The sequence below is a fragment of the Macrobrachium nipponense genome, chromosome 32 (genome assembly GCF_015104395.2).
Source record: "Macrobrachium nipponense isolate FS-2020 chromosome 32, ASM1510439v2, whole genome shotgun sequence".
NCBI lineage: Eukaryota > Metazoa > Arthropoda > Malacostraca > Decapoda > Palaemonidae > Macrobrachium > Macrobrachium nipponense.
Window position 1 is genome coordinate 27,692,713 of NC_061094.1, and position 25,696 is coordinate 27,718,408.

Below are 25,696 nucleotides of genomic sequence, written 5' to 3' on the forward strand. Positions count from 1 at the left end.
CGAACAGACACCTCCTCCACTAACATAGCTGCCACTTTTTGCTTTGTCCATCAGGACCTTAACAGACGAACCATGCTGCTCCATAGTCTGCATTAACAGACCAAAGTGCTTATCGATCTTTTCCTCAAGGTTGGAAATGGGTTTGGGATCGGAAGTGTGGGAGCCTGCAACTGGAGAAGGTGGTATAGGAAGATAAGTGGGAGTGGGGGCTAAAGATATCACAGGAACACTCAGTTCCAAAAAATAAGAAGATCCCTCGTTAGCTGGTTTTGAATTAGCCCTAAGCAAAGCCTTTTTTTTCTGTCCCTCTCTAACGTCTTTAAATGAGTCTCTAAACTCTTCCCCTTTCTCTCATCCTAAGCTAACCCTTCATTACATCTCATATCAAAGGAACATACTTGCCCTTGACATTCAGTGCATAAAGTTTGTGCATAAGATTCCATAGTTAGTCTAGTCTTGCAGCCTTTAGCGCAATATCTAAAGCTAGAAGAACCTGTGTCCAACATTGTCAACAACACTAAGACCTGTCAATCACCAAGGAAAAAAGCAAAGCCTCATTCCTTATCCAAATTCAAAAAAGAACCTAACACTATCTAATTGTTTGCCAAATTGGCTAATACAAGAAAGAGTACTTCACCAGTTGAGATGACACAATGGGAAAAAATCCACTAAATTCTAGGAATAACTGCAACCGACAACCATCGGCCGGCAGAAACAAACTGAGCTCTTTGCCAAGTTGTTTCTCTCTCTTGCCCCAAAAGTGGGTGGGACACTGTTACCTAGCCAAAACAAAACACAAAATGAGAGCGACCCATGAATTTTGGGATTTTAACTGCCGGTGAACAAAACTATTAGCTAAATAATTACTGGGTAAGTTACATAATTAAAAATGAAATGGCACTATAAGATGGACTCCAAATAAAATGTGAATTTTACTTGGTATCTTTCATATATATTATCTTTAAACTTTTAAATATTGTCTAGTAACACAAATACACAACAGACAAATTTTAAACCATCAAACCAATTACTCAATTTCTTTAGACTGCTGAGTACTCCTCACATAGAGTCACTAAGCAAAAATAAACCTATGTTCATATATGGACAACAATGACCATAGTCTTTGCAACTGTAGGTTACATTAATACTCAATTGAATTACGGTTTGAAATTGTGAATAAAAAGGTGAAGAAAGCTGGAAAAGACTTGATTACAGGTCTACTTGCACGTTAAGAAAATGAAACTAAAGTTAATATAATTTTGGTGAAATAAAGGACAACTACTGAAATTTCGCAAGCAGGTTTCTCACTAAATGATGATCACAGTTTTGACGGATTTAAAAGATATTGAGAACTTGGGGCATTAAGGCACAAGTAAATAAAGAAGTTTGTTGAATTTATTACATGTAATTGTTAAATAAAGTATGCATCTGTACTTAGTGTAATAAATTTAGATTGGAGTTTTTGCCGTACATACTCAGTTTTCTTGTGTACTACCCTGATGTTTAGACTCTTGAAACCTTCTTTAAATAAAACATATATAAGTTCAATTTAAATTAACCAAAAAAAATATACCAACCTGGTCTTTCCATAAAAACTCTTTGATTAACCGAGTTAGCCAACCCTCCTTTGATAGACACATCAACTTTCATCACTGGAAGTTGTTGTAACACCTTGAAGACATTTTCAATTTGATTTTCATCTAGCTCACTTCTCAGCATTCTTGCAAGCTTCTCATACTTTCCATCAATAGCATGAATCAATTCAGGAAGGCACTGTATGGTGTGGCCTGCATGACTGGGAGATATAGATTTTGACAAAATTATAAAACCATATGGCAAAGGAGAGGACAGTCAACAAAGCTTGTGATAAGCGCATATAAAAATTTATTATATATTCTATAAAGTAAAAAAAAATCAAGTATGCTATTTGTTGAATATGTATACTGTAATTTTTCAGATAACCATATGACTGGTCTAGAAAAGGTTTGATCCAATGGAGCTCAATTTGTGTGAGATGATGCAAAATATAATTTTTTTTTCTTCTTTGTGGGTGGAAATACCTGTTCTCTTCAGAAGAATGATTATTCCTCCTCATTTCAGAAGAATGATTATTCCTTATCATTTCAGAAGTATGATTATTCCTCATCATTACACATCTTCCTTTTATAAATACAGTGGTAATTGTAATATGTCCCACCATATGATAAACCTAAGCTAAGCAGAAAGGAAAGTTATAACAACAACAAGCACCCTAAAACACAATTCTGCTACATAATATGTCTATAATAACAACTGGAACAAGAATTTTTTGAAGTCACAAACCTCTACCAAGTAGGCCTGGGCCATTTTTATTACCCATGAGGGTCTAGGTCATAATAATGAGAGAGAGAGAGAGAGAGAGAGAGAGAGAGAGAGAGAGAGAGAGAGAGAGAGAGAGAGAGACAGAGAAAGTGCACTAGCTCTAGAAGGGGCTTTCTCCACAAGTTGCAAATTTCTCTCCCAAAATGTAATATGTACTATAACATGAGTCCTACCTGTTATAAAATTTTTGTAAAAACCCACACCTAACTAATTAATCAAACAAAACACATAACATTCTTGTCAGGGGAAAAAATTCTTTTAAAGAATAATAATTGCAATCAACGCATTCCTGAAAAGAAACTACTGTAGTTAGCCTCGAGTTTAATAAGGCTATCATGCAGGAAATAGGTTTTGAAGTCATACTGTTTGAAATAGCTAAGAACACCTTCAGGCTACACGTTTCTCATTGTAAAAACATCTTTGAGCTTTACATCAATGGTAAATCCCATAAAAAAAGGAAGGTGCATGTCAACACACAGGACAATGGCTATTTCAATGAAAATATTTCCATTACTACATGTTATGCTTTCAGTTTAATTTCAACAGATCTGACAGTGTCAGAAGAGCACAGTTTCCAGCTTTACATAAAGAAAATAGCTTAAAACAGGTGTCTGAAGGTCATAATCTTTCCCAGCAATTTTCCACAAAATATAGTGCTCTTGTCTGAAAATACTAATAGATTATAAAAAAAAAATAAATGCTGACGAATATGCAAAATAATGGAAAACAGTCATTATGTGGACCCTCAAGTATGGGAGCTGAAACCTAAGAGCAGGAAAAATGTAAAATTGCAGAGTACACAGTAGGAAACAACAATTCCCAGATGTAGCTATTCAAAGCTTCCTATTCCAAAAGATTTAGACTTACCATTTTGACAAAATGGAGATCCAAAATATGGTAGACAATCCTAGGCACTCTTAAAGAATATATGTATGTACAGTAATCTTTCAATTGTCAAGATTGCCATTATCCAGGACTTTTATTTGACACACCTGGGCCAGGGATCAAGGCCCCAAAGATATATGATATAAAAAAAACAAGGCTCTACAACAGTTGGCAATGCTGTGTGGCTTCAGGAATAAATTAGTAACACTGTCTACACTCATAAACAGACTGAGATAGGGTTTGGGGGTGGAGGAAGCTTTGAGAAATTTCCAAGTAAGGATGTGTAGAGCTACCTCACAAGGGCTTGTTTTGGAAGGTGAGTCAAGCTGGGGAGCAGTTTCCCTGGCTGGGAGGGGATGAGGATGCAGTGTAGGATGGGTGAAGAGGGCTAGGTAGATGTCTGACTTGCTAAAGCTTGTTTTGTTTCAAGTAGTTACGCCTATTATATCTTATTCATATTCTATACTACTGTCATTTAAATTTTTACTGTATTTTCTGTTTTTATTTTGCAACACATAAAATAAACAGTATTATATGTGTAGGATATGTACATATATAAACAATTACAGTTGAACCTCTTAAAACCGGCATTCTATGGTCTGGAAACTCCCGTGGTTCGGCTTGATTTTAAATCAGCCGCCATTAGTTTGTTCCGTCACCACCAGGGACGCGCCAAGTATTGTTTACAACTTCAGGCAGCAAAAATTATACCATATATCCTTTGTTTATATGAAATAGTTGTTAGTAATGTAACGATGCAAAGTCAAATATGTTTTTGATATTGACCTTGGAAGAATAAATATATATTTTTTAAATATTTCACTTGAGAAGGCTCAACCAAGCCAAACCTTGTAACTTCTAATCAAAACAATGTGATGTCAGCTTCCCTTCAACCTGAGCAAGTGGCAGGCATCACTGGCGGAGCAATACAAAATGGCTGCCACGGTCACCAACGAAGACGAGGCCAGGAGGAGGGGGGGAGAGCTGGGGTGCCCGAGGGGGGAGGCGGGCATCCATGAAATGCGTCAGCAAACCCTCCAAGGAGGGTGAACCCCGTAGCCCAAGTAACGGCCAGAGCACTGCCATTTTGGATGCCTCTGAATCTGAAATATAATAAACTGATGAAATAGCCTCTTCCCTCACAGGAAGCAAATTAACTCCCGAGGAAGAGGGGGCGACATTACACAATAAATCAGCCTGAGGACCTCCCGACACTTCCAACGATGAATCGATGGAAGAAAAGGAAGGAGAAAAAGGCACGACGACATTAGCATCCCGTGGTGTGACTGCGGATGAAAACGAAGCATCAAGGCGAGAAGATGAAAACCCTTCCCACATAGGAAGGGTAAAAACTCTTACTATAAAGTAACTTCCACTGCGCTCTAGGCCACACATGACATTCCGTTTAGGGATTCATTATGGTAAAAACATTAGCACGACACCTACTGCATGTGGAGTTTGAGTCTGTAGCTGAAGAAGCCAGGAAATGAGAACACGGGAAACTATGAGTTCCCAGGCACATACGTTGGCGAGGACGAGAAGGAGCAGAAGAAGCCATAATACAAGCACACACACACAAACAAAGAAAAACGTGCAATGAACCGAGTAAAAGGCAGAGAGAGGGCACCTGCGACTCTCACCAAGCGGTTAAGAAAAAGACTGAAGGTAATGGCGTGGGTGCATGGTCTTTGACCAGTTTTCATCCAGTATATGCACCCATTGCCAGATCTCACAAGATTTCTTGCTTTTCAACTGCCATTTAACCGGATCCAGCTGGGCGCTAGAAAATTATCCTATTGTTAAGACTCAGGTTTGTTTGCGTATGAACAAAATACATTTATGGCCATAGCCATAAATGTATTTAAGCTGTGGGTAAACATGGACAGGCTGCCTACCTACTGAATTGTGTCATTTACAAGAGGCTTTGGATAACACATCTCCCAGAAACACCCTCATCTGCAATATACTGTGTTTCCAATCCCTTCAGCCTTTTTGGACATACTGTCCAAATTTCCTCTTCAGGAATCAATGAGTTCTTCATCATTGTAAATTTTTTTATGTTTACTACATTAATAAATCTTGCACAATAATAATTGCCAAGACAAACAAATTTACTACTACAAATTCTTATAAAACTAAACAAGTAAATTCTTACCTAAAGCAGTTAAGGATATCAGAATTCACATGAGGCAAAGTAAGAAGAGAAGAATCTGTATGCCAACGTGCTTGAGTCACCATCTGCATTAATACCTGAACTTGAAGAGAGGCTGAGAGCCATCCTGCACAACCACATACATCCAATAAAGCCTGAAAAAAAAATGAAAGAACTTACTATAATATGCTAATAAATTACTACTGACAAATATGACTTTTCATAATGCTTGGGGTCACAATTTGTGCAATTGGAGATACTGCATTTCCAGTCTGTGGAATGGTATTCTGATCCATGTAGAGCATAAATTTCCTTACTAGAGCAACTTCTAGGTCTATATCTAAACTTACAGTTTTTTTGGGCAAAGCAGAAATTTGGAAACATGGTCTTGGTTCTCTTTTGTCAAAGTAATTGTATTTCCAATGGTAGTACTTGTCCTTTCAATTTGATCTTGACTCTTAACCTAAATTCTTTGGTTTTTACTTTGAATTTCATATATTTCAAGGTCATGATTATTGTAGCATGTGAACTGTATGGCCCTTAATTATGTATTCTTGTCTGATTCATAATCATCTCAGATTAGAGAACAAAATACAGTTCCTTGAATATGATTTAATGTACGTGATTTTGACGTTACATTTATACTTGGAAACCACTGGTGCTTGGTTGGAGGGATAGAGGATGGTGTGTGGGTGGCTGTACAGTGGAGAAAAGGGTAGCACCATCTCTGCCTAATGCTTTGTTTTGATCATAGTTTTGCAAGTTGGCATGGCATGTCCATTATAAAGTCGTTAACAATTTTTTTTCCACTCAACAGTTGATTGCAGGTAAGTAAATTAGTGGATAGTGGATTGGTGGATGGGGGACATGACTTTTAAGAAACAAATTTATTGTGGGTTTACATGTATGCAATTAATATTACTGAAATATAGTTGAAATATGGCAGAAGAGAACAGATGTAGGATACATCTATGATAACAGGAAAAATTAACAAAAGAAAACATTTTATAATAAGCTATCAACAAAGATAATAAAATATTGCTAGAAGAAACACCAGACCTTTAGGTACAACAGAAAGCACGATATAATAAGAGAAAAGGCTAAAGGTTACCATATACAAGAGAAAAATTTTTATGCAACATAAATTTTGATGATATTCAAATCCTGAAAAATTTGTCCATGCAAAAATATCAAGATCAGTAAGTAGCAGGTATGACATAAATAGACAGTAACATGCATACAAGCTAAGAAATGGTTACTGTTTAACATTTCAAAGTCAAGTACTAAGCAACATTTGTCTTATAACACCCAACTAATTGACACTATAATTCCATGTTGAATTTAAGTAAGAATAATAAGTAACAACAGTGACATAATAATAATACTAATAATGATAATGATGATCATGATACTGGAGTAAATACAAGTAATATTATAATATTAAGGAGTTAGGTAAGCTATGGGAGTCTATAGCATCTGAGTAACATTACACTATCAGATATCTCAACTTTGCACACAAGACCAGGGTATACCATTTTTGAGCCATTTGGGGGAAAAACTGGGGTCTTATATGCAATCACATATAACAACTGCTTTTGCAATAACAGCTGACTGACTGTATACCAGATAATTTTCCAACCATAAAATCTGAAAATCAAAGGAACATCTATTACCTGTAAAATTCTTATTGCTTGATCTAAAACAGACTTTGTATCTGTCAAATAATCCACACAAGGGAGTGGAAGTCGAGACATGTGGGACTGGAGAAGTAGGTGAGCCTTTGTATTGGAGGAATCAAAAGTATACGGGTTTACTTGCAATGGACAGGACTTGGCTAACTCTGCATTCAAATTGTCTTCATTGTGACGTACAGGGAGTTCATCATATTCATGTGCCTGTTAATGAAATAAAGAAGGTCATATTAAGCCTTACATTTGCATTCTATCATAGACATCAAATCTAAAACAAAAATGAAAGACAAAAAACTTTACAAAATATTATATAATTACAAGCTATTAATCTTACGCAGTAACACCCAATAAATACAGAACAACTGAAAGATGATTTCTCACTTATTTGACAGATGGTGCTGGACGAAGTGAACATGTAAGCTAATTATTCAAGCTGGGAATCAAGCAATCCCAATTCAACAATTTGTTTTAAAATATATGGAAAACTGCTTTATAACTTGATATAGGTTTCTTCTATACAAACTCATTCACTACATATGTAGTACATAGTACAGTAAAACTTTGATTTTCAGACAGTTCTTTTTTTGTACTTTTCAATTTCCGTAGACTTTTTTCTACAAAATTTTGTATTGGTTATCGTTAGTTTCCTCAGTTTTCGTACAATTGGAAACGCTCCATCTGGGGCCCAGTCGCAGCCAAACAAAGCATCCCATCTTCTCTCATGACCCAGTCTGCTTTTATGTTCATTATTTTTTTGCCTTTTTATTCGACTGCAAGTGCTAAATAAGCCATCATGTGACCAAGGAGAGTTCCTTCTTTAAAAAAGGTGAGAAACACCATAGAATTTAAGAAAGAACTTGTAGCAAAGTGTTGGAGGAGGTTGCGCGTGCTGATCTCAGTGAGAAAATGCCTACAACAAGTGCTGCCGTTAGTGAATTTAAGACCTGCAGAGTAACATGAATCTGGGTCTCTTTTCTTTGCACAGGTGTTAAATGCATCAAACTTAATCAAAAGGAAGCTGGGATGAGGTCCAGTTCATGTTCAGAATTTACAGCTTAGGGCCAAAATTAGATTTCAAGGGAAAATATAAGGAAAACTCAAGGATCAAATTTAAAGGGAATATACTTATAAGTTAATTACTCCACATATTTACAGGGTGCCATGAGGGCACTAGGACTCTCAAAGTCCAACTTATTACCGAGAAAACATGGAGAAAATATTACAATTTGATTGTTGCATGTATGTAAATTTTTTCTTCTTCTTTTTACCTTTCAACATTCAATTTAACTCTATGTAATACTGCATGGGTTAAAAGTACAGGCGGCCCTCGGTTAGCAGCAGGGGTTCCGTTCCTGGCCGCCGACACTAAGTGATTTTCGACGCTAAGCAATTTTAAAGCCTACGGCCGCCGCACACCTTCTTTCGAAATTCTAGACCAGTCAAACAGCCCCGTAATCCCGCAATAAGTAAAATTATATTTATGCAGTATAGCACTATAGTATTTACTGTACAGTACATTATAGTATTATAAACACTGTAAAGTGAAAAAAAAGCCTAGCTTTAATCCTTTGGGTGTCTAGAGTATGCAAAGATATAATAAGGTTTTATACAGTGTACAGGTAGTTGTAGTGTTCAAGTTACGATAATTCATCTTACGATAATCTGATTTTATGAGAGACCAAATTCCAATAGCCTAAATTTATCCCATCTTCTAGTTACGTAAGTTAAAAAACAGCAAAAGAGAATGATGAAAGTATGGTTTTAAGGGAATCGGCTGCCTAAAAAACCCAAAAAATATGAAACATATTCGATTTGGTGAAAAAAATTCTATGGCTTCGAAGAGCATTCAAGAATGTGTCCACAAAGTATTATGCTAAAATTCGCCTTACTTTTCTAGTTATGGCCTGAAATGTAACAATAACTTTATACCCACAAAACACCAGTAGCACGAATGATTGAGTCTGGTATAGTTTTTGTGATATATGTTACGAAAACTTCCTTTGAAATGAAATATATAATGTCAATAATAGCCTAATTGGCACCTTCTTAGTTATTCCTAGACAAGACAAAGCACGCATCATGAGTCATGAGGCTCAGCGTGTGGCCACTGTTCAACAGTTGCCTATAAAACTTGCTCATTATAAGGTCGCATTTTTCACGCTCGCTAGCCTTGACTGAACTCTGTGTTTTTCTGCAGTGTTTTTAGTTTTTCACCATGCCTAAAAGGTCCAAGACTTCACTTCATGCCTCTAGAATGCAGAAAAGCCAATTGGATATGCCCATCGAAGAAGTAGAACAGAGAATTCAAGAAACTAGTGCCATAGAGGGGAATAAAGCGATGACGAGAGAGAGAGAGGCCGCGCAGCAAATGGCGCACGCTATGATCTCTGCCGACCAGAGACCAACCACATCCACCCCTAATCGTCTCTTTATTCGTTCATCACTGCTAAAGGGCAAAGATATTTTAGAAGAAGAAAGCAGTAGATCGGAGGCTGATATTATCAACGATAGTGAAAATAAAATGATAATAATAAGTGAAGCAAGACTTGAAAAATTACTTGAATCACGAATACCGAATTGTGGATGCAAAGTAATTCCGAGGATCCATTTGGCAAGGGATGGATTTGAGACACTAGTAAAAAAGATATGTCCTAAATGCAGAGGGAAAATTATTTCAGAACCAGCAAAATGCCCACCGATTTCTACAGAAGGAAGGAAGGCTCCAATTTACAAAACTAATGTGGCAGTAATCTATCATTCTTTGTTGGAAGATTATGGATTCGCAGGACTGAAGAGATTACAAGGAACTCTTGGCATAAAACCAATGGGAAATAGCAAGTATTCACGCCATCTTAGATATCTGCTCTTCAACGAAGCCTAGAACTTCAAGATAAAGAAAGAAGAAGATTGAGTGCCAGAAAGAAGAAATTCCCAGAAAGAAAGAAAATACACAAGAAAATTCAAGAATATGAAGCTGGAGGATTTTAAATAACCACATAACCTGGCGACAATGAGTAGTGTAGGCAACTATGATACCCTAGAGTATCTAGGGAGGACCAAGAGCCTAAAATTTATAATAATGTGTCTTAGGCACAAAGATAATCAATTAATTAATATTCCTATTCATAATAATTTTGCATTAATACTCAAAAATAAAAACTAAAATCATAAAATTAATGGTAACACAGTCTTTTAACTTTTTTTATGTACCTAAAACTTTGAAGGCCCGTTTCTCAAAACATAAGTTTTTCACCTTCAAAATGTATCTCCTCCCTTAGTATTGGACCAATCTAAATAAAATCTCATATATAATATGGGGAAACATGGTAGATTAAAAAAAAAAAAGCCGGGGACTTTTAATATTTTGAGTTTCTGATTTTTGGCAATTTTTTTCCTGTAATTTTTCCGGGAAAATTTCATAAAAAAAAATTCATATCTCGAAAAATAATTGAAAAATAAAAAATCCTCAGCTTTATATCGAAGGTCCATATGTGTTTTATAAGTGGTTCAAATCTCATCCCTTATAACCAAAAAGCAAAGGAGGAGATGCATTTTGAAAATGGCCATTTTTGGCCGAAAAATGCTCTGGCGTCACAAAACCTAAGGTCACTGAACAAAACTTTTTTCCCCAGAAGTTCCACACAATATCCTTTAACAAACCCCCTATATATCAACAACCTGTCGTTAAAAAAGTCTGAAACCAGCCGATCCCCTTTCAGTTTTCTTCTGAAGATTGAAAAAGAAACCCACAAATTCAATTTGTAACTTGTTTACTTCTAAGTATTTACATTTAGTTTTACTCCACACTCGAGTACTTTCAGGCCCTTCTGTGGCCCATTCTCAAGAGATGTTTGGGATGTTAGCCTGGGTCAAGGCCCAGCAGTCTTCTGGAACTTCTTCTCGTTGTGCTGTCATTTATGCGATGGCTGTTCTGGGTTTTCTTGAGAGTTGCCAATCCCCTCTTGTCGCTCTGATATCCTGAGCTGATGGTCAATGGGATTCACCCTTGTGGTAAGGGTGTGGTCACCGAAAGTCTGTTGGGCAGGAAACCTAATCTCCAGGTCAGCAGGGTCAATCTTAGCTTCTTTTAATATCAAAGCTCGGCTTATAGGATCTTCTGAGGTAAAACCTTTGTTTCCTTCAATTACTTTAATCTCTCTGATAAGTGCACCTTCTACTACCCTCCTGTGACTAATTTTGTTGCTTTTGTATATAAGCCTACTGTTTTTTGAAATCCATCCTATGGTCATTTTCCCAACAATGTCTAGCTATAGCACTCCCCTGAGAGTTAAGCTGTACTGCCCTTCTATGTTCTTGGACTCTAGTCCTTATTCCCCTACCTGATTCCCCCACATATCTGTCTCCACAATTATTGCAATTGATTATGTATACCCCCGCTACATCATCTGTATTACTGTCGTCTCCTTCCAATTTATAATGAAAGAAAGTCAATATAAATTTGTATATACCTTTGATAATACCTTAAAAAACAAAGTATGTAAAAATAAATTGGAAGGAGACGACAGTAATACAGATGATGTAGCGGGGGTATACATAATCAATTGCAATAATTGTGGAGACAGATATGTGGGGGAATCAGGTAGGGGAATAAGGACTAGAGTCCAAGAACATAGAAGGGCAGTACAGCTTAACTCTCAGGGGAGTGCTATAGCTAGACATTGTTGGGAAAATGACCATAGGATGGATTTCAAAAACAGTAGGCTTATATACAAAAGCAACAAAATTAGTCACAGGAGGGTAGTAGAAGGTGCACTTATCAGAGAGATTAAAGTAATTGAAGGAAACAAAGGTTTTACCTCAGAAGATCCTATAAGCCGAGCTTTGATATTAAAAGAAGCTAAGATTGACCCTGCTGACCTGGAGATAAGGTTTCCTGCCCAACAGACTTTTGGTGACCACACCCTTACCACAAGGGTGAATCCCATTGACCATCAGCTCAGGATATCAGAGCGACAAGAGGGGATTGGCAACTCTCAAGAAAACCAGAACAGCCATCGCATAAATGACAGCACAACGAGAAGAAGTTCCAGAAGACTGCTGGGCCTTGACCCAGGCTAACATCCCAAACATCTCTTGAGAATGGGCCACAGAAGGGCCTGAAAGTACTCGAGTGTGGAGTAAAACTAAATGTAAATACTTAGAAGTAAACAAGTTACAAATTGAATTTGTGGGTTTCTTTTTCGATCCCCTTAATGTTATACTCGTAGTGTAAATGTGTACACAGCCACGAACAACCAAACAAGAAACAACTTCATTTTTTTTCTAAGTACAACCGAATTGGATAACATCCGTTTGGCTTGTATTTCAATCATCGAGCTATAGTACACTATTACTGTAGTTGTTATAAATAACGTTAAGTAGAATAGAACTGAGATATCTTAATGTGATAACTTTATTTGCTATATATAAAAATCAATATAGATAAAAAATCAATAAGGAAATATACTGTTAAATTTAAACCTAGTTATAACTGAAGCTGAGAAAACTGTTCAAGCTGCTAATGACCATTATTGTGCATTGGCAACAAGGATAGAACTCCAGTAAACGTATGCCATCAAACACAACCATACATAAAATTGAGATAAAATCATTTTAATAGAAACTACTGTGCTTGAAAGAACATTTTACTGCTGGTTTCATGCCAATATAAGATAAATAATGTAAAGTTCGTATTACGATGATACAAAGGATAATTGCGAATGGAATCACGTAATTTTCTTACTCAATAAACATGCCGCCAACGTAATCTGTTAACGAAAAAAAAAAAAAATTAGTTCACAATCACAACAAGACATATTCAGGTCATATTTCCACCTAAAAACATGTTGTATAAGGAAAAATAACCTTGTCTCATATAAGTCAAGTATCTAGATAAGTATTTGTTTATGCTAACTAGAAGCAAGAAAATTTGCTCAAAATTGCGTCAAATATGGCAAAACAAAGTCGTATTTGCCATCAGCTGATTTCAAACCAAAATATTGGATGCTCCACAGAATACTGGCTTAGATTTGCCATAGTATTTTATAGTATAATAATACGAGAATACATACAATATTATTGGATACAGTGAAGTAATGTATCAATTTTTGAAAGATTAATGGAAAAGATGCATATTTACTTTTTCTTCCGTGCTTATCTTAATTTTGGTCACTATGCCATCTATGTAGCAGTGGCATCTCGAGTTCATACGGTCATACCTCAATTTTTTGCTCGAGTAACAAAGCAAAAAATCGACCGAGTTGCACACTTATATTTTGTACTTCTATCCCAAGGAAAAACAAATTGCAGTGTTGCAAAATTGAATGTATATGCAAGTTTTGTCTTTTAAAATCAACTTATGCAACAATTGTAAATATAATCTGTTATAAAAATGTGATTCAATTATATAAATTAAAATTTTATTATTCGGGCGCGAATAAACAACCTATTGTCTTCATCATGTGAAGAGCTGTTAAGGGGGCCGGCCGGCTAATGCCAATTTTTAAGGACAGGACTTTGATATTCATACCACGTAATAAGGTGACTTGGGATATCTCAAAACCGCATATGATTTTCGCCTCTGACCTTCGGTTTTGTGACGCCAGGGCGATTTATCCCAAAAATAACCATTTTTCAAATTCTCTCTCCTCCCTTGATATTTAATATTAAGACCTGGGATTACTACCATATATAGACCTGATGTAGACCCCCAATCGAATGGAGAGTTTTTTTTTCTAAAAGTCATTTTTTTGCTAGATATGAATTTTTCATTATGGTAAAAAAATAAACCCTATCAATCAGGAGGAGAAAAAAAAAAAAAAAAAAAAAAAAAAAAAAAAAACAAGGGAAAAAAGGGCTCTATTTGATTGTTCTATAATGTCTTTCTGAGTTATATACCAAATTCCAATGTTATAGCTTTAAAACTAAGTGAGAAAATAGATTTTGAAGGTCAATAAGTATAGATTTGAGATACGGGCGTTCAAAGTTTTCCTTCGTATTTCTATAAAGACAATGTTAATAAATAATGATTATTATGAATGTATATTTCTTTTTTGTGTATTAATAAACCAAAACTATTTTATTTATCATAATTTAATCATAAATGATGATCCCTTTGCTCATATATCGTAGCCTGGGGCACTGCTTGAGGCAAGATGGGGCACTCCTTCCTACGCAATTCTCTCTCTCCCCTTCACTAACTCAGCTTATTACAGCGAATTTTCTTCTTCTGTATGTTAGCGAGATGTTTTCCTTGTATTTTCCTCTTTGGCATGATGAAATTCTTGCCGAAACAAAGATAAACAAACGTAAATGCAAGAGAATGTCAGAGGTGAAACTCGAAGGTGTACTCTCTTTTTACAAAGACAATTTAATAAATCATGATTATTATGAATTTCATATTCCATTTTGGGTATTAAAAACCAAAACTTTGTTATTTATCAAAAATGATGATCTCTTTGCTCAAAGATCGTAGCCTTGGGCACAGTGTGACATGTGCTGTCAGGCAAGACGGGGGCGTTACTACGCAACCCTTACTACGCAACCCTCCCCTCTCTCTTCACTAACTATGCGTATATTATGATATTCTGTAATAATACTTGAGCGATTTTTCTTCGTCTGTATGTTAGCGAGATGTTTTCCTTGTCTTTTCCTCACTGGCATGATGAAATTCTTGCCGAAACATACATAAACATACGTAAAAGCAAGCGAATGTCAAGAGGTGAAATCGAACGTTTAATCTACTTGAAGTTTGTGATTGCACTGAATCATGACTGGACTTGGTAGCTGAGCTGAAGTCTCCCTTCTCGACTTAGGAAATGTCTACAGATGCCATTTCTCCCAATTTCTTTGACAATAATTATCAAAATTTACAATAATAGAAGAAATATTGCATTTTCTTGTACGGATCAATGTTTTAGGCTTATTGAGTTACGTTAACTAATTACCCAGTAACTACGAAAGTAAGAGGAATTTTGAAAAAATATTTCATATACTTATTCTCAATTGCCATATGAAGCTCCATGAATTTTTTCATGACTGCATTTTTCGCCCTATACCACCATATACTATAGGGGTTCCGGTCGGCCCCCTTAAAAGACTTCAAATGGACATGCGTACTTCCACTGTATAATATTTATGTACAAAAATAAAATAAATACCCTGTAATACATTTTTCAGACACATTTTAAACATAAATGCATGAAAACTCATAATAAAAAGCTGAAGTTTCATTAACAAAACGAGTTATAATTAGCTCCCAAATTAATAAAATAACACCATGCATTTTTTGGAACGGTGGCGGACAAGAACGAGCATGAAAAAACATCCTCTGACAACGTGGAGGGTAGTTACAAAAGCTGCCTTAATTTGTATCATATTATGTACAAAAATAAAAATAACCTATACATAAAGGGATTTTGACGTAAGGAAAAATCTAATTTCTTTTGGGCGATTGGCTCGTGTCGCCAGCCGAAATAGTCCTTTAATCTATTATTTCTAGGGTAAATGTACTAACACATACCAGAGAATAAATAAATAAAGAAAAAGGTCAGTAATAAACTGACTCGCTCACCCTCCAAGAGGGTGTCGGTATGAACACTATGGCGAGTGAGACCACTACCACGAGCCAAATGCCAATAGAATTCTCCCACTACAAAATCCCCCCAAGAGGAGAGCCGACCCACAGAGTGGGCAGCAACTACTACTACTACTCCATCCCATGCTGCCGACTGCTGCGCCTCCTGGTGGCCATCCTGAAGTTAGCAGACAATCTTGGGCGATGGGATGGGTAGGGCGGGATTTCGCTGGCGACACGAGCCAATCGCCCAGAAATAGATTTTTCCTTACGTCAAAATCCCTTTTCTGGGCTCAGCTCGTGTCGCTGCGCGAAATCGTACCAGAGAAATAGCACAAGATTGTAAACAAAATCAACAAAATAAAAGTAGGTCTCAAATAAAAGGTAAAATAAAAGTAAAAGAATATAATTGCTAATAAGGATACATATACACAGTGATACAAAATAGAAATATTGCTTAAATTACACTTAATTCTAATAATATTTCTTAACTTAAGGTAATTTACATATATACAGAGGTAAAATGGCATATATGTACAAAATGGTATCTGTGTAAAGCTATGTATCAAAATTCCAGAGCAATTAACATAATAAGTTGAACAAAACAAACTCAACAATAATAATATATAAAGGAATGTATATGACTTAATATACAAAACCCGTAACCATTACAAATAAGATGTATCCCCTAGCATAAAAATAAGGGGATGACATCCATGAGATCAATATCCATAATCAATTGTGAGTGTCCCTAGCAAAAAAATAAGGGACACCCACCACATCATCATAAAAGCAGCTAAGACACAAGGTGACCGTAAATGAACAAGGCAGGAATAGACGAACTGTTGGGTGAGGCAGGTAGAAAGAGGACTGGATCTTCTACTAAAGATTAGTTAGAGTCAGGGGAAACTATGTTACCCGCTGCTACTGCTGAAAATTTCAGAGCTTCCAAGGACTTTAAGTAATGACGTTGAACACTGTCGGCGATTTCCATCCAGTATACTTTTTCAACTCATCGAAGTTCATATGTTGGAAATAGTTAATTGAGGTGGCTACTGCCCTGACATCATGTGCTTTTGGGAAAGAGTCAGGATTGGCTTGTTTAATAAAGTACAGGATTTGTTGCCTGATGCCTTTAATAGATAAAGTGCCACCTTTTTCTCTCTTAAAGAGAGGACCCGATGAGGATGAGGAGGTCCTAGACAGAAAGGCTCGTAAGGCTGAAACTGGGCAAAGAGATACATCTTGTGGAAGGGGTAGTACCTTCCATGGTTCCCACCTCATCAAAGGATCTTCATTCTTAGCTATAAAGCTACGTTCCGGAGAAAGTAGCACTTCCCTGTGGGAAGGAACTGAATATGATCCGGATCTCTGGATAAAGCCGACAGTTCTGAAATTCTAGCTCCTGAGGCCAAGCTTAATAAAAATAGGGTTTTTCTTAAGAGCATTATAAACGAGCATGTGTCATTATTGGTTTCTGAAGCCAGCTTTTAGAACATCGTTTAAGAACCATGATACTGACGTAGGCCTTACAGAAGGTCTAAGTCTAGCACATGCCTTGGGAATAGACGAGAAGTAGGAATCTGTCAAGTCTATGTTGAACCCAAATTGAAAAATCTTTTTCAAGGCTGACTTGTTTGTCGTAATTGTGCTAGCTGCTAAGCCTTTTTCAAATAAGGATCTGAAAAAGGATATAGCTGAATTGATTGTCATGATCTAATATCTGATTCTCTCAGGAAGGTTGCTAACTTTTTGACAGCAGCATCATACTGTCTCAAAGTTAAATCTCTTTTATCGGATTCTAAGAAGAGAATATTCTGAGGGTCAATATTCGCATCCCTTTTCGCTGCAAACTTCATGAAATCCATAAAGTTAGGGTTTTGAGAATCCCTGAGGAAGCGAACACAGTCTTCGTTTGTACTGACTGGGAGAGCCTGGGATGGGGATCAAAAAGAGGGCGAAGACCCAGTTCCAGAATTAGAGGGTACCAATTGCTCTTCGGCCAGTCTGGGGCTACTAGAGCCACTTGACCCTTGAATGTCCTGAGTTTGTTTAACACTTTCATGAGAAGATTCACTGGAGGAAAGACATAAATCTTCTCCCAGTTGTTCCAGTCTAGAGCCAGGGTGTCCGTGGCATAGGCCAGAGGGTCCAGGTTGGGGGCCACATAACACGGGAGTTTGTGGTTCGCTTGAGATGCGAAGAGATCCACCTGTAGACCTGGAACTCTCTGAAGGATCCATTGGAACGAACTGTTGTCCAGTGACCATTCCGACTCTAGAGGTACTGATCGGGATAGAGCATCTGCTATGACGTTTCTCACTCCAGCTATATGAGTGGAGGAGAGATGCCAACTGAACTTGTCCGCCAGGGAGAAGATGGCTACCATGACATGATTTAGATGACGTGACTTGGAGCCTCCTCTGTTTATACAATGTACTACCACTGCGCTGTCCAGGACTAGCTTTATGTGGGAGTACTTTGGCGGACGTAAACCTTTTTAGAGTCAAGAACACTGCCATTGCTTCCAGTACGTTTATATGGAACTGACGGAACTGAGGTGACCACGTTCCTTGAACCTTCTTGAACTGGGAATATCCTCCCCAACCGCTTAAAGACGCGTCTGTGTGGATGGTGATCCCTGGTGGAGGAAACTGAAGGGGCACTGACACCGACAAGTTCTTGACTTTCGCCCACGGCCGGAGTCGATTCTTTAGAATCAGAGGGACTGAGGATAATTTGTCCCTGGACCTGATATTTGCTCGTGAGCGCCAGATTCTGGTTAGGTCTTTCAGTTTGGCTTTCATTAGGATGTTCGTCACTGATGCAAACTGGGAGTGAACCCAGGATCCTTTCCTGAGTTCTTCTTGCCCCACGCCAGTTTGTGACTCAGAAATTGCTTGGACTGACTTTGCTATTTCCTTCCTCTTGGTTGATGGAATCGATAGAGTATGGGAGATAGATTCCATTGAATGCCTAGCCACTGAAAGTTTGACTCTGGAGTGAGTCTTTGACTTGGTCCTGTTTATCTTGAAGCCTAGATATTCCAGGAACTGAATCACTTTCAGTGTTGCTTTGTTGCATTCCTCGACTGTTGAAGCCCAGATCAACCAATCGTCGAGATACGCTACTACCATAACCCCTTGCGATCTGAGTTGTTGAACTACTACTTCCGCCAGCTTCGTAAACACCCTGGGTGCTACGTTGAGCCCGAAAGGAACTACCTTGAAGGAGAATGTCTGGTCTCCTATCTTGAAGCACAACATAACAGGACGGAAGTGTCCTTGGCAATAGGGATATGATAGTAAGCGTCTGTAAGATCGATAGAGGTGGTGCGGCCGGCCCGGACGGGAAGTAAGGTAAACGCACCTGCGAGATCGTGAGTATCTTGAACTTGTCGCAGCGAATGGCTAAGTTTAAGCGGGACAAGTCTAAGATTACCCTTCTTTTTTTGTGAGCCTTTCTTTGGCACGCTGAACAAGCGTCCTTGAAATTTTAACCTGTTGACTCTCGCTATAGCTCCTTTCTGAAGGAGATCCTCCGCATACTCCGTCAATTCCTTGGAAGGAAGTTGCGGAAAGGTCTGGATGGGGGTGGGCTCGCTAACCAGCTCAACCCAGGCCTTTTGAGACAATGCTCTGAGCCCACTTGCTGAAGTTCCACAGGTGGCGAAAGTGAAACAGCCTCCCTCCTACCTGAAGTTCCTCATTGGTTCTGGTAGCCTCCTCGGCCTCCCCTGAAATGTTTTCCCCTATTAAAGGGACCTCCCGATCCTCTCCCACGAAAGGATCGCTTACCTCTGCCTCCCTTACCTGGAGCGGTCATACTTCTGTGAAGCTTGACCCTCGAAGACCTGGTTAGAGGCTGGAGAGAGGGCGTAAGAGGTGGAGGGCTGAGGCTGAGGAGAGATAACATAAATCGGCTGCGACTGAGCCTTTGAGGTGGAAGGTTGGGCCTGCTGTTTTGCACTAAGGGAACAGCCGGAACTTGCTGAGAGAAGCGTGGCTGCTTCTTCTGGTAGGGCTGGAAACGTCTAGGTTTCCTCTGAGCCTTACCCTTACCGGCTTGGTCCTGTCGTCTCTTGGCCGTAAGAACCCCAACGGTCTTTAAGGCTCTGGTTCAATCTCGTAGCCTCTGACTGAACCTCCTTAACCATCGCCTCTGGGAAGAGGGTCTGCTCCCCAGATGCTTGACGCAAGCAACTTATTCGGCTCGTGCCGAATTGTTGCTTCTTGTAGGACATGTTCCTACAATTCGTCCTAGCAGTGGCGAACTCAAACATATCAGACTGCACCGTTTGAGTCAAAGATTTGGTAAGAAGCTTGAAGAGCGGTTCCGACCCATAGGCAATGGTAGCCACCTCGGTCACAGCCATGGAATTAATAGACCTGGCTAACCGCGATTTGGCATCGAATTCTGCCTGAATAAGGCTATCTGGAAGCCTAGGTAGCTTCTCACCAAACTGCTCCATAGCACAGTCTGGTTTGAGTTTGCCAGCTGAGAAGGTGTTAGGTAAATCTTCCCACAATTCACCGGCTGAAGGAAGTAAAGGAGATGTAGGATCTGCTTCCTTCAGTTGAGGCATGGAGTCCCCCTTCTGGGCTGCTGGAATAGTAGTCGTCGCGATCTTTGTCAAGAAAGGGAGCGGGGTACTCTCTTCCATCGTAAAGATCGTAAACGGACTCTTAAAAGGTTGGATTTTCGTATTGGAACAATCCATGTCCTCTAGACACCTGAGCCATTTCCTTTGAGCCTGGTCACGTGAATAGAGGACTGTCTCCTTTGGTACTTTATCATCCCGAGTCATGGCTGCGGCGGTGAGCCTGGCGTAGCCGATGAACGCTGAAGGTCTTCCGGGTACGAAAACTCGAAGTCCTCAATCCTCCGAGTTCCACATTCCGGGATAGAGATGAGCCCGTCTTGGAAGGGGGCGTATGAACGCTACTCTCCACGGGTTTGTTCATTGAGAACGGAGGTAGAGAGTCATACGGGGGAAGTTGGGCTCGCCTGTGCTGAAAGGTGGAGGAGAGGCTAGAGGAGCTTGGCTCAGTCCGGCTATAATGTTTGTCCTGAGAGGTAATCCTATCAGACAACCGAGAGATCATTTGTTCCATGCTGTTTTTCAGAGACCCAACCAGATCGCCCACTTGTTGTAACAGACCAGCGTTGGAGTCCAAAGCCGGAGCTGTAGCGGAGGTGGAAGGGTGGCTCTGAACTGGAACCAAGGGTAGCGGAACTGACGACTCCGCTGGAGTGTGAGATCTCTCCCTGGAGGATCTACTCCTCGAGGACTTAGAGCCGGACCCAGAAGCTTTAGATCTCTCTGCTCCGGGGTTCCTAGCCGGAGACTTACGAGAAGAGGATGACGCCGAAGCCGTCTTCTTAGACGACGACGACGTCTTCGTCAAGGTTTTCACTGCTTGACCCTTGACCTTTGGGTCTACTAAACTGAAGCGTCAGGAGAAAGTATAAAGTTCATTACCCGTAAAAGCCTTGGAAGGATGGAGAGGTTGCAGGAGTAGAAGAACCAGTTGCACCCAAGGGTATCCCTTGGGTGTCCAACGTACCTACCTCGACCAACAGGTCGTCTACACCTACCATAGGTTCCACATTAATGTCAAGCGTCGCGACTTCCGAGGAGATGTCCTGGCCTTGGTCCGTCAACGAGGCAGCCAGCTGTTGCTGGATGAAAGCGATAGTCGGGGCCGCCTCTGCTGGGTCGACGTAGCCTGTCGCCTTGCCTCCGGGGAAGATTAGTACCGCCAACCTCTTCTCAAGGATGTAGGGCATACCCTTGGCGGCGTTCTTCGAAACCGCCGACCCAGGCCCGCAGGGTTGCCAGTGCGGTAATCCCTCACAGCCGGAGCCTGGAAGAGAGGGTATTGATTAGATTTAAGAATAACTTAAAACTAAAAACCAACTTAAAGCTTAACTTAAAATTATAGGGGCTATAAGACCCCCTGAATTTTACCTTAAGTTAGGTGATTAATGTAAAAACTTAAGCACTATAACAAATGAGGACCAGTTACCGGAGTTGGAATACTTACCCCGTCTAAGAGCTGGCTCACCAGATCGTAACAGATGGTACACGTCTCGTGGTACCAGACCTGGATGTCCCCGTGCAGAGTTGCGCATGGAGCATGGGACCGGCAAACTTCGTGTCACATGGGTCCTGAAGTGTGGCGGCGCATCCCGGATGCTCACAGTTGGTGGTCTGTAAGTGAAAAGATACATGAGTATCTTAAAGACTTAACTTCAACTTACAGGCTAAAGGAACGAAGAACTCCGTTGCATGCCGGAGCTCGGAAAAAATTTGGGCATAACCCTCCCTTAATCGCCTGAATAGGCTATAACCCCGGAGAGATCCGGTGAGACAGGTAAGGGAGGGGGGATGGTTTAAGGTACTTAAGATAAACTTAATAGTTTAACCTAATAGATCTTAAACCTAAAACTCGAACGTACCGGACTAAGTCCAGTGCGTGGCGGAGTGTTGTAACTCAGCGAGACGGAGTGGTTAGAAGGGACCAACTGTATGTTCCGGTCCACCCTGCTGGGTGGACTAGCACCTTTCCGCTGGATGCCAGGACTCCGGTGGTAAAGGAGCCCTAGTAAGGTGGGAAAGAGCGAGAGGACATACAGACTCAGGCTAGAAACGGAGCGACGGGGTAGCAAACGGTAGGGGGGAAAGGCCGTTCCCCCCACACCTTATCATCCGGCCGGACCGAGAAGCCGGAGAGGTCGAGACCAGTCTGGGTCTGTCCCGTCCCTCTACTCCCTCCGCCTGGGGGGAGAGAAGGGAGGCAGGCTCGGGTATGCGGAGCGAGCATGGGCAGACCGACCCACCCCCCCGACTCTATAGAAGAGCGGGAGGGGGGGAAGGTGACTGGACAGGCGTCTGGCTGCCTCGTGATCACGTAGTGACCACGGGGCGGTAAGAACAAAACACAAGACAACAATAAGCCTAGAAACAAACCAACTGATCAGAGAGATGCTATTGGGAAGCAAACCGAACTGATGAGCGTAGCATAAAGGCCAATGGGCCATGACCTAGGCTAAGCAAGCCAGACGCCTAACTAACCTAAACAAATATCATATAAATAATTCAAATGAATAATAATAATAAAACAGAGAAAACAACAAATAGTAGGAGAAAAAATCCAGGAGTGTACGACTAACCCGAAGGCAAGTCTACCACTCAAAGCTAGCCGAGGCCGATACTAAGAGCCGTGGCTAGGTCTGGATGGAAGGAGCCTACATAAGGTAAAAGACATGCATGCATGACAAACCGTGTAGACCGTACCCTAAACAAAGCGGATAATTAAAATAGAGCGTACATCAGTAAGGGGATGTTCGTGGTATGGGTGACCAAGAACGAACCCACCACGAGGCAGAACCATGCTGCCATGCTTCCGACCTAGATTCGTATTTATACTAAAAAACGGCAAATACGGGCTCAGGGCCGGAAAAAACGAACTAGCAATAAACACTGAGTACTTAACTTAGCTGCTGCGATGGCTGCACGCTCCATGGTAAAAAAATCCAAAGAAAAGGGCACAAAAAACACCGAGTAAAAAAGGGCACGTGTGTATCGTGTGCGCTAACTGAAAAGGATGTCCACCAGAGGTGCAGCAGTCGGCAGCATGGGATGGAGTAGTAGTAGTAGTTGCTGCCCACTCTGTGGGTCGGCTCTCCTCTTGGAGGGATTTTGTAGTGGGAGAATTCTATTGGCATTTGGCTCGTGGTAGTGGTCTCACTCGCCATAGTGTTCATACCGACACCCTCTTGGAGGGTGGAGCGAGTCAGTTATACTGACCTTTTTCTTTATTTATTTATTCTCTGGTATGTGTTTAGTACATTTACCCTAGAAATAATAGATTAAAGGATATTTCGCGCAGCGACACAAGCTGAGCCCAGAAATATATTTTCATACACATTGTAAACATAAAAGTATGAACATTTATAAAATCGACACATCGATTACTAAATTTGCACTCTTTTTCACTCTATATTTTTGGAAGAGCGGTAGGCGGCAGCTTACAAGAGCTAACATGAAAAAACATCGTATTTGATAATGTGAAGGGCAGTTTCAAAAGCTGCCTTTGCATCATATTTCTGTACAGAAATAAAAATACCCTATACGTAATACATTTTCATACACATTTTAAACATAAAAGCATGAACATTTATAAAATCGACACATCGATCGCTAAATTTGCACTTTTTTAACTCGATATTTTCGGAAGAGCAGCAGGAGGCGGATCACAAGAAAGAACATAAAAAAACATCCTCTTTGATAACATGAAGGACAGTTTCAAAAGCTGCCTTTGCATCATATTTCTGCGCATATATAAAATTACCCTATATGTATTCCATTTTCATTCACATTTTAAACATAAAAGCATGAAAATTTATAAATTGACACATCCACAGCTAAATTTGCACTTATGTAACTATATTTTCTACATAGAACAGCGTCAGAGGCATATATTTTACCCTAATACCTATGTAATAACTCTCCATAAAATTTGTTAATATCATTTGCATAACCTTTATGGTCTGAACGGTATTTCTACAAATGTATGTACTCGTTAGACATAACAGCGTTAGCAGCGCTGTTAACTGAAAATTGTGCCGTAAAAATACCTTAAAATGCCCTATTTTTTTAATTAATATTTTATACGACAGCCGTAAAACCGATTCGCTGCTAAGCAATTGCACCATTAACGGTGGGCTGCCTGTAGTGAAAATAGTGTAACCTATGACTCACAAGTTAACTCAGAAATGTAAACTTGACATATTTCATCCATCACCCCAAGCCTACTCTACCAGTTTCCAAATAACGAGAAACAACTGTACTATCATCAAAATTTATTTAGGATTTATGAACATATCATTCACATTAAAATCAACCTGTAAAATATAACACTTATTTACAGTGTATTATGTTTGAGGATGAATTAACACACAGTACTGTACTGACTTTATATCATACTTAAATAGATGTGGAGCATACAGTATTTTTTAAATTACATTGAAAACCAACTTATGAATAATTCAAGATACGAACAGTCATAAGTCGAGTGGTGACTGTATGGGGGATCATCTGGGATCATAACTAATAAGGTTAAAATACTGGGATCATCAAATAAATCAAAATTTTAAACGATCAAAAACTGAATAATAAAATAATTGTTAACATCTAATATATAATTAAACTAAGTAAAATATCATTCATGTAACTTTGTAAAACAAATTGGTTACCAACAAAACTGGATCTGTAGGATGACTACTTCCCTGTTCCCATCCACCCAGTTTGTGTGGGATGGAAAATTCCATGAATTTCACATCTTTTACTTTGGCCTATCAGAGCGTTGCAAGTTTTAACAAGATATTTGGCTCCAGTGATGGCTTGGCCACACTGAGCTGAAATTCAGCTCGGCCTTTACCTCAATGACTGGTTGATCATAGCTTTATCAAAATAAGAACGTCAACATCAACTCTCCATTCACTGCAGTCTATGTCAAACTTTCAGAATGCTTTGGTTGTATTGATCTGACTGTATTTTCCTGACAAAAACTTCTGTCATGTAAGTCTTGTTCATTACCTATGGTCTGACACAAAGTTGTTCTTGTGCATCACAAATACCAAGACAAATACCAAGTTTCCAGCGTCACAATAACAACAATCGACTACTGATAATTATTCACTAGTACATGATGAATTTAACTGTACCTTCATACACAACTGAAAACACTAGGTTTTTCAGTCTGAGCTTAAAGAGAACATACCTAAAAGGAGACAAGGGAACTCACTCTACCTAACATGGTCTAGCGTTACCTGTAAGTGGGAAATGTGTACTTTGCTAATAGTACCTAGTATTTGGAATTAAGATTTAAATAAAAAATGTTGTTTGCATGCTGTGTGAATGCATTCTAAATTCTAGCAGATTAGTATCTCAAATACTAGTAAAAAATTTTCCAAAAAAATTTAATCTTTCCATATACAGTAAATTGAGAGTGACAAACATTTGTT

At 39.3% G+C, this 25,696-nt stretch overlaps 1 protein-coding gene across 1 annotated transcript in view; it reads right to left on the reverse strand.

The window, feature by feature from the left end:
• LOC135207289 (activating signal cointegrator 1 complex subunit 3-like) overlaps positions 1 to 25,696 on the reverse strand; it is a 669,776-nt gene that overhangs the window by 89,003 nt on the left and 555,077 nt on the right. The window contains 3 exon segments of the mRNA XM_064238959.1: positions 1,578 to 1,795; positions 5,402 to 5,553; positions 7,072 to 7,293. Of these exon segments, the coding sequence (XP_064095029.1) occupies positions 1,578 to 1,795; positions 5,402 to 5,553; positions 7,072 to 7,293 (592 nt within the window).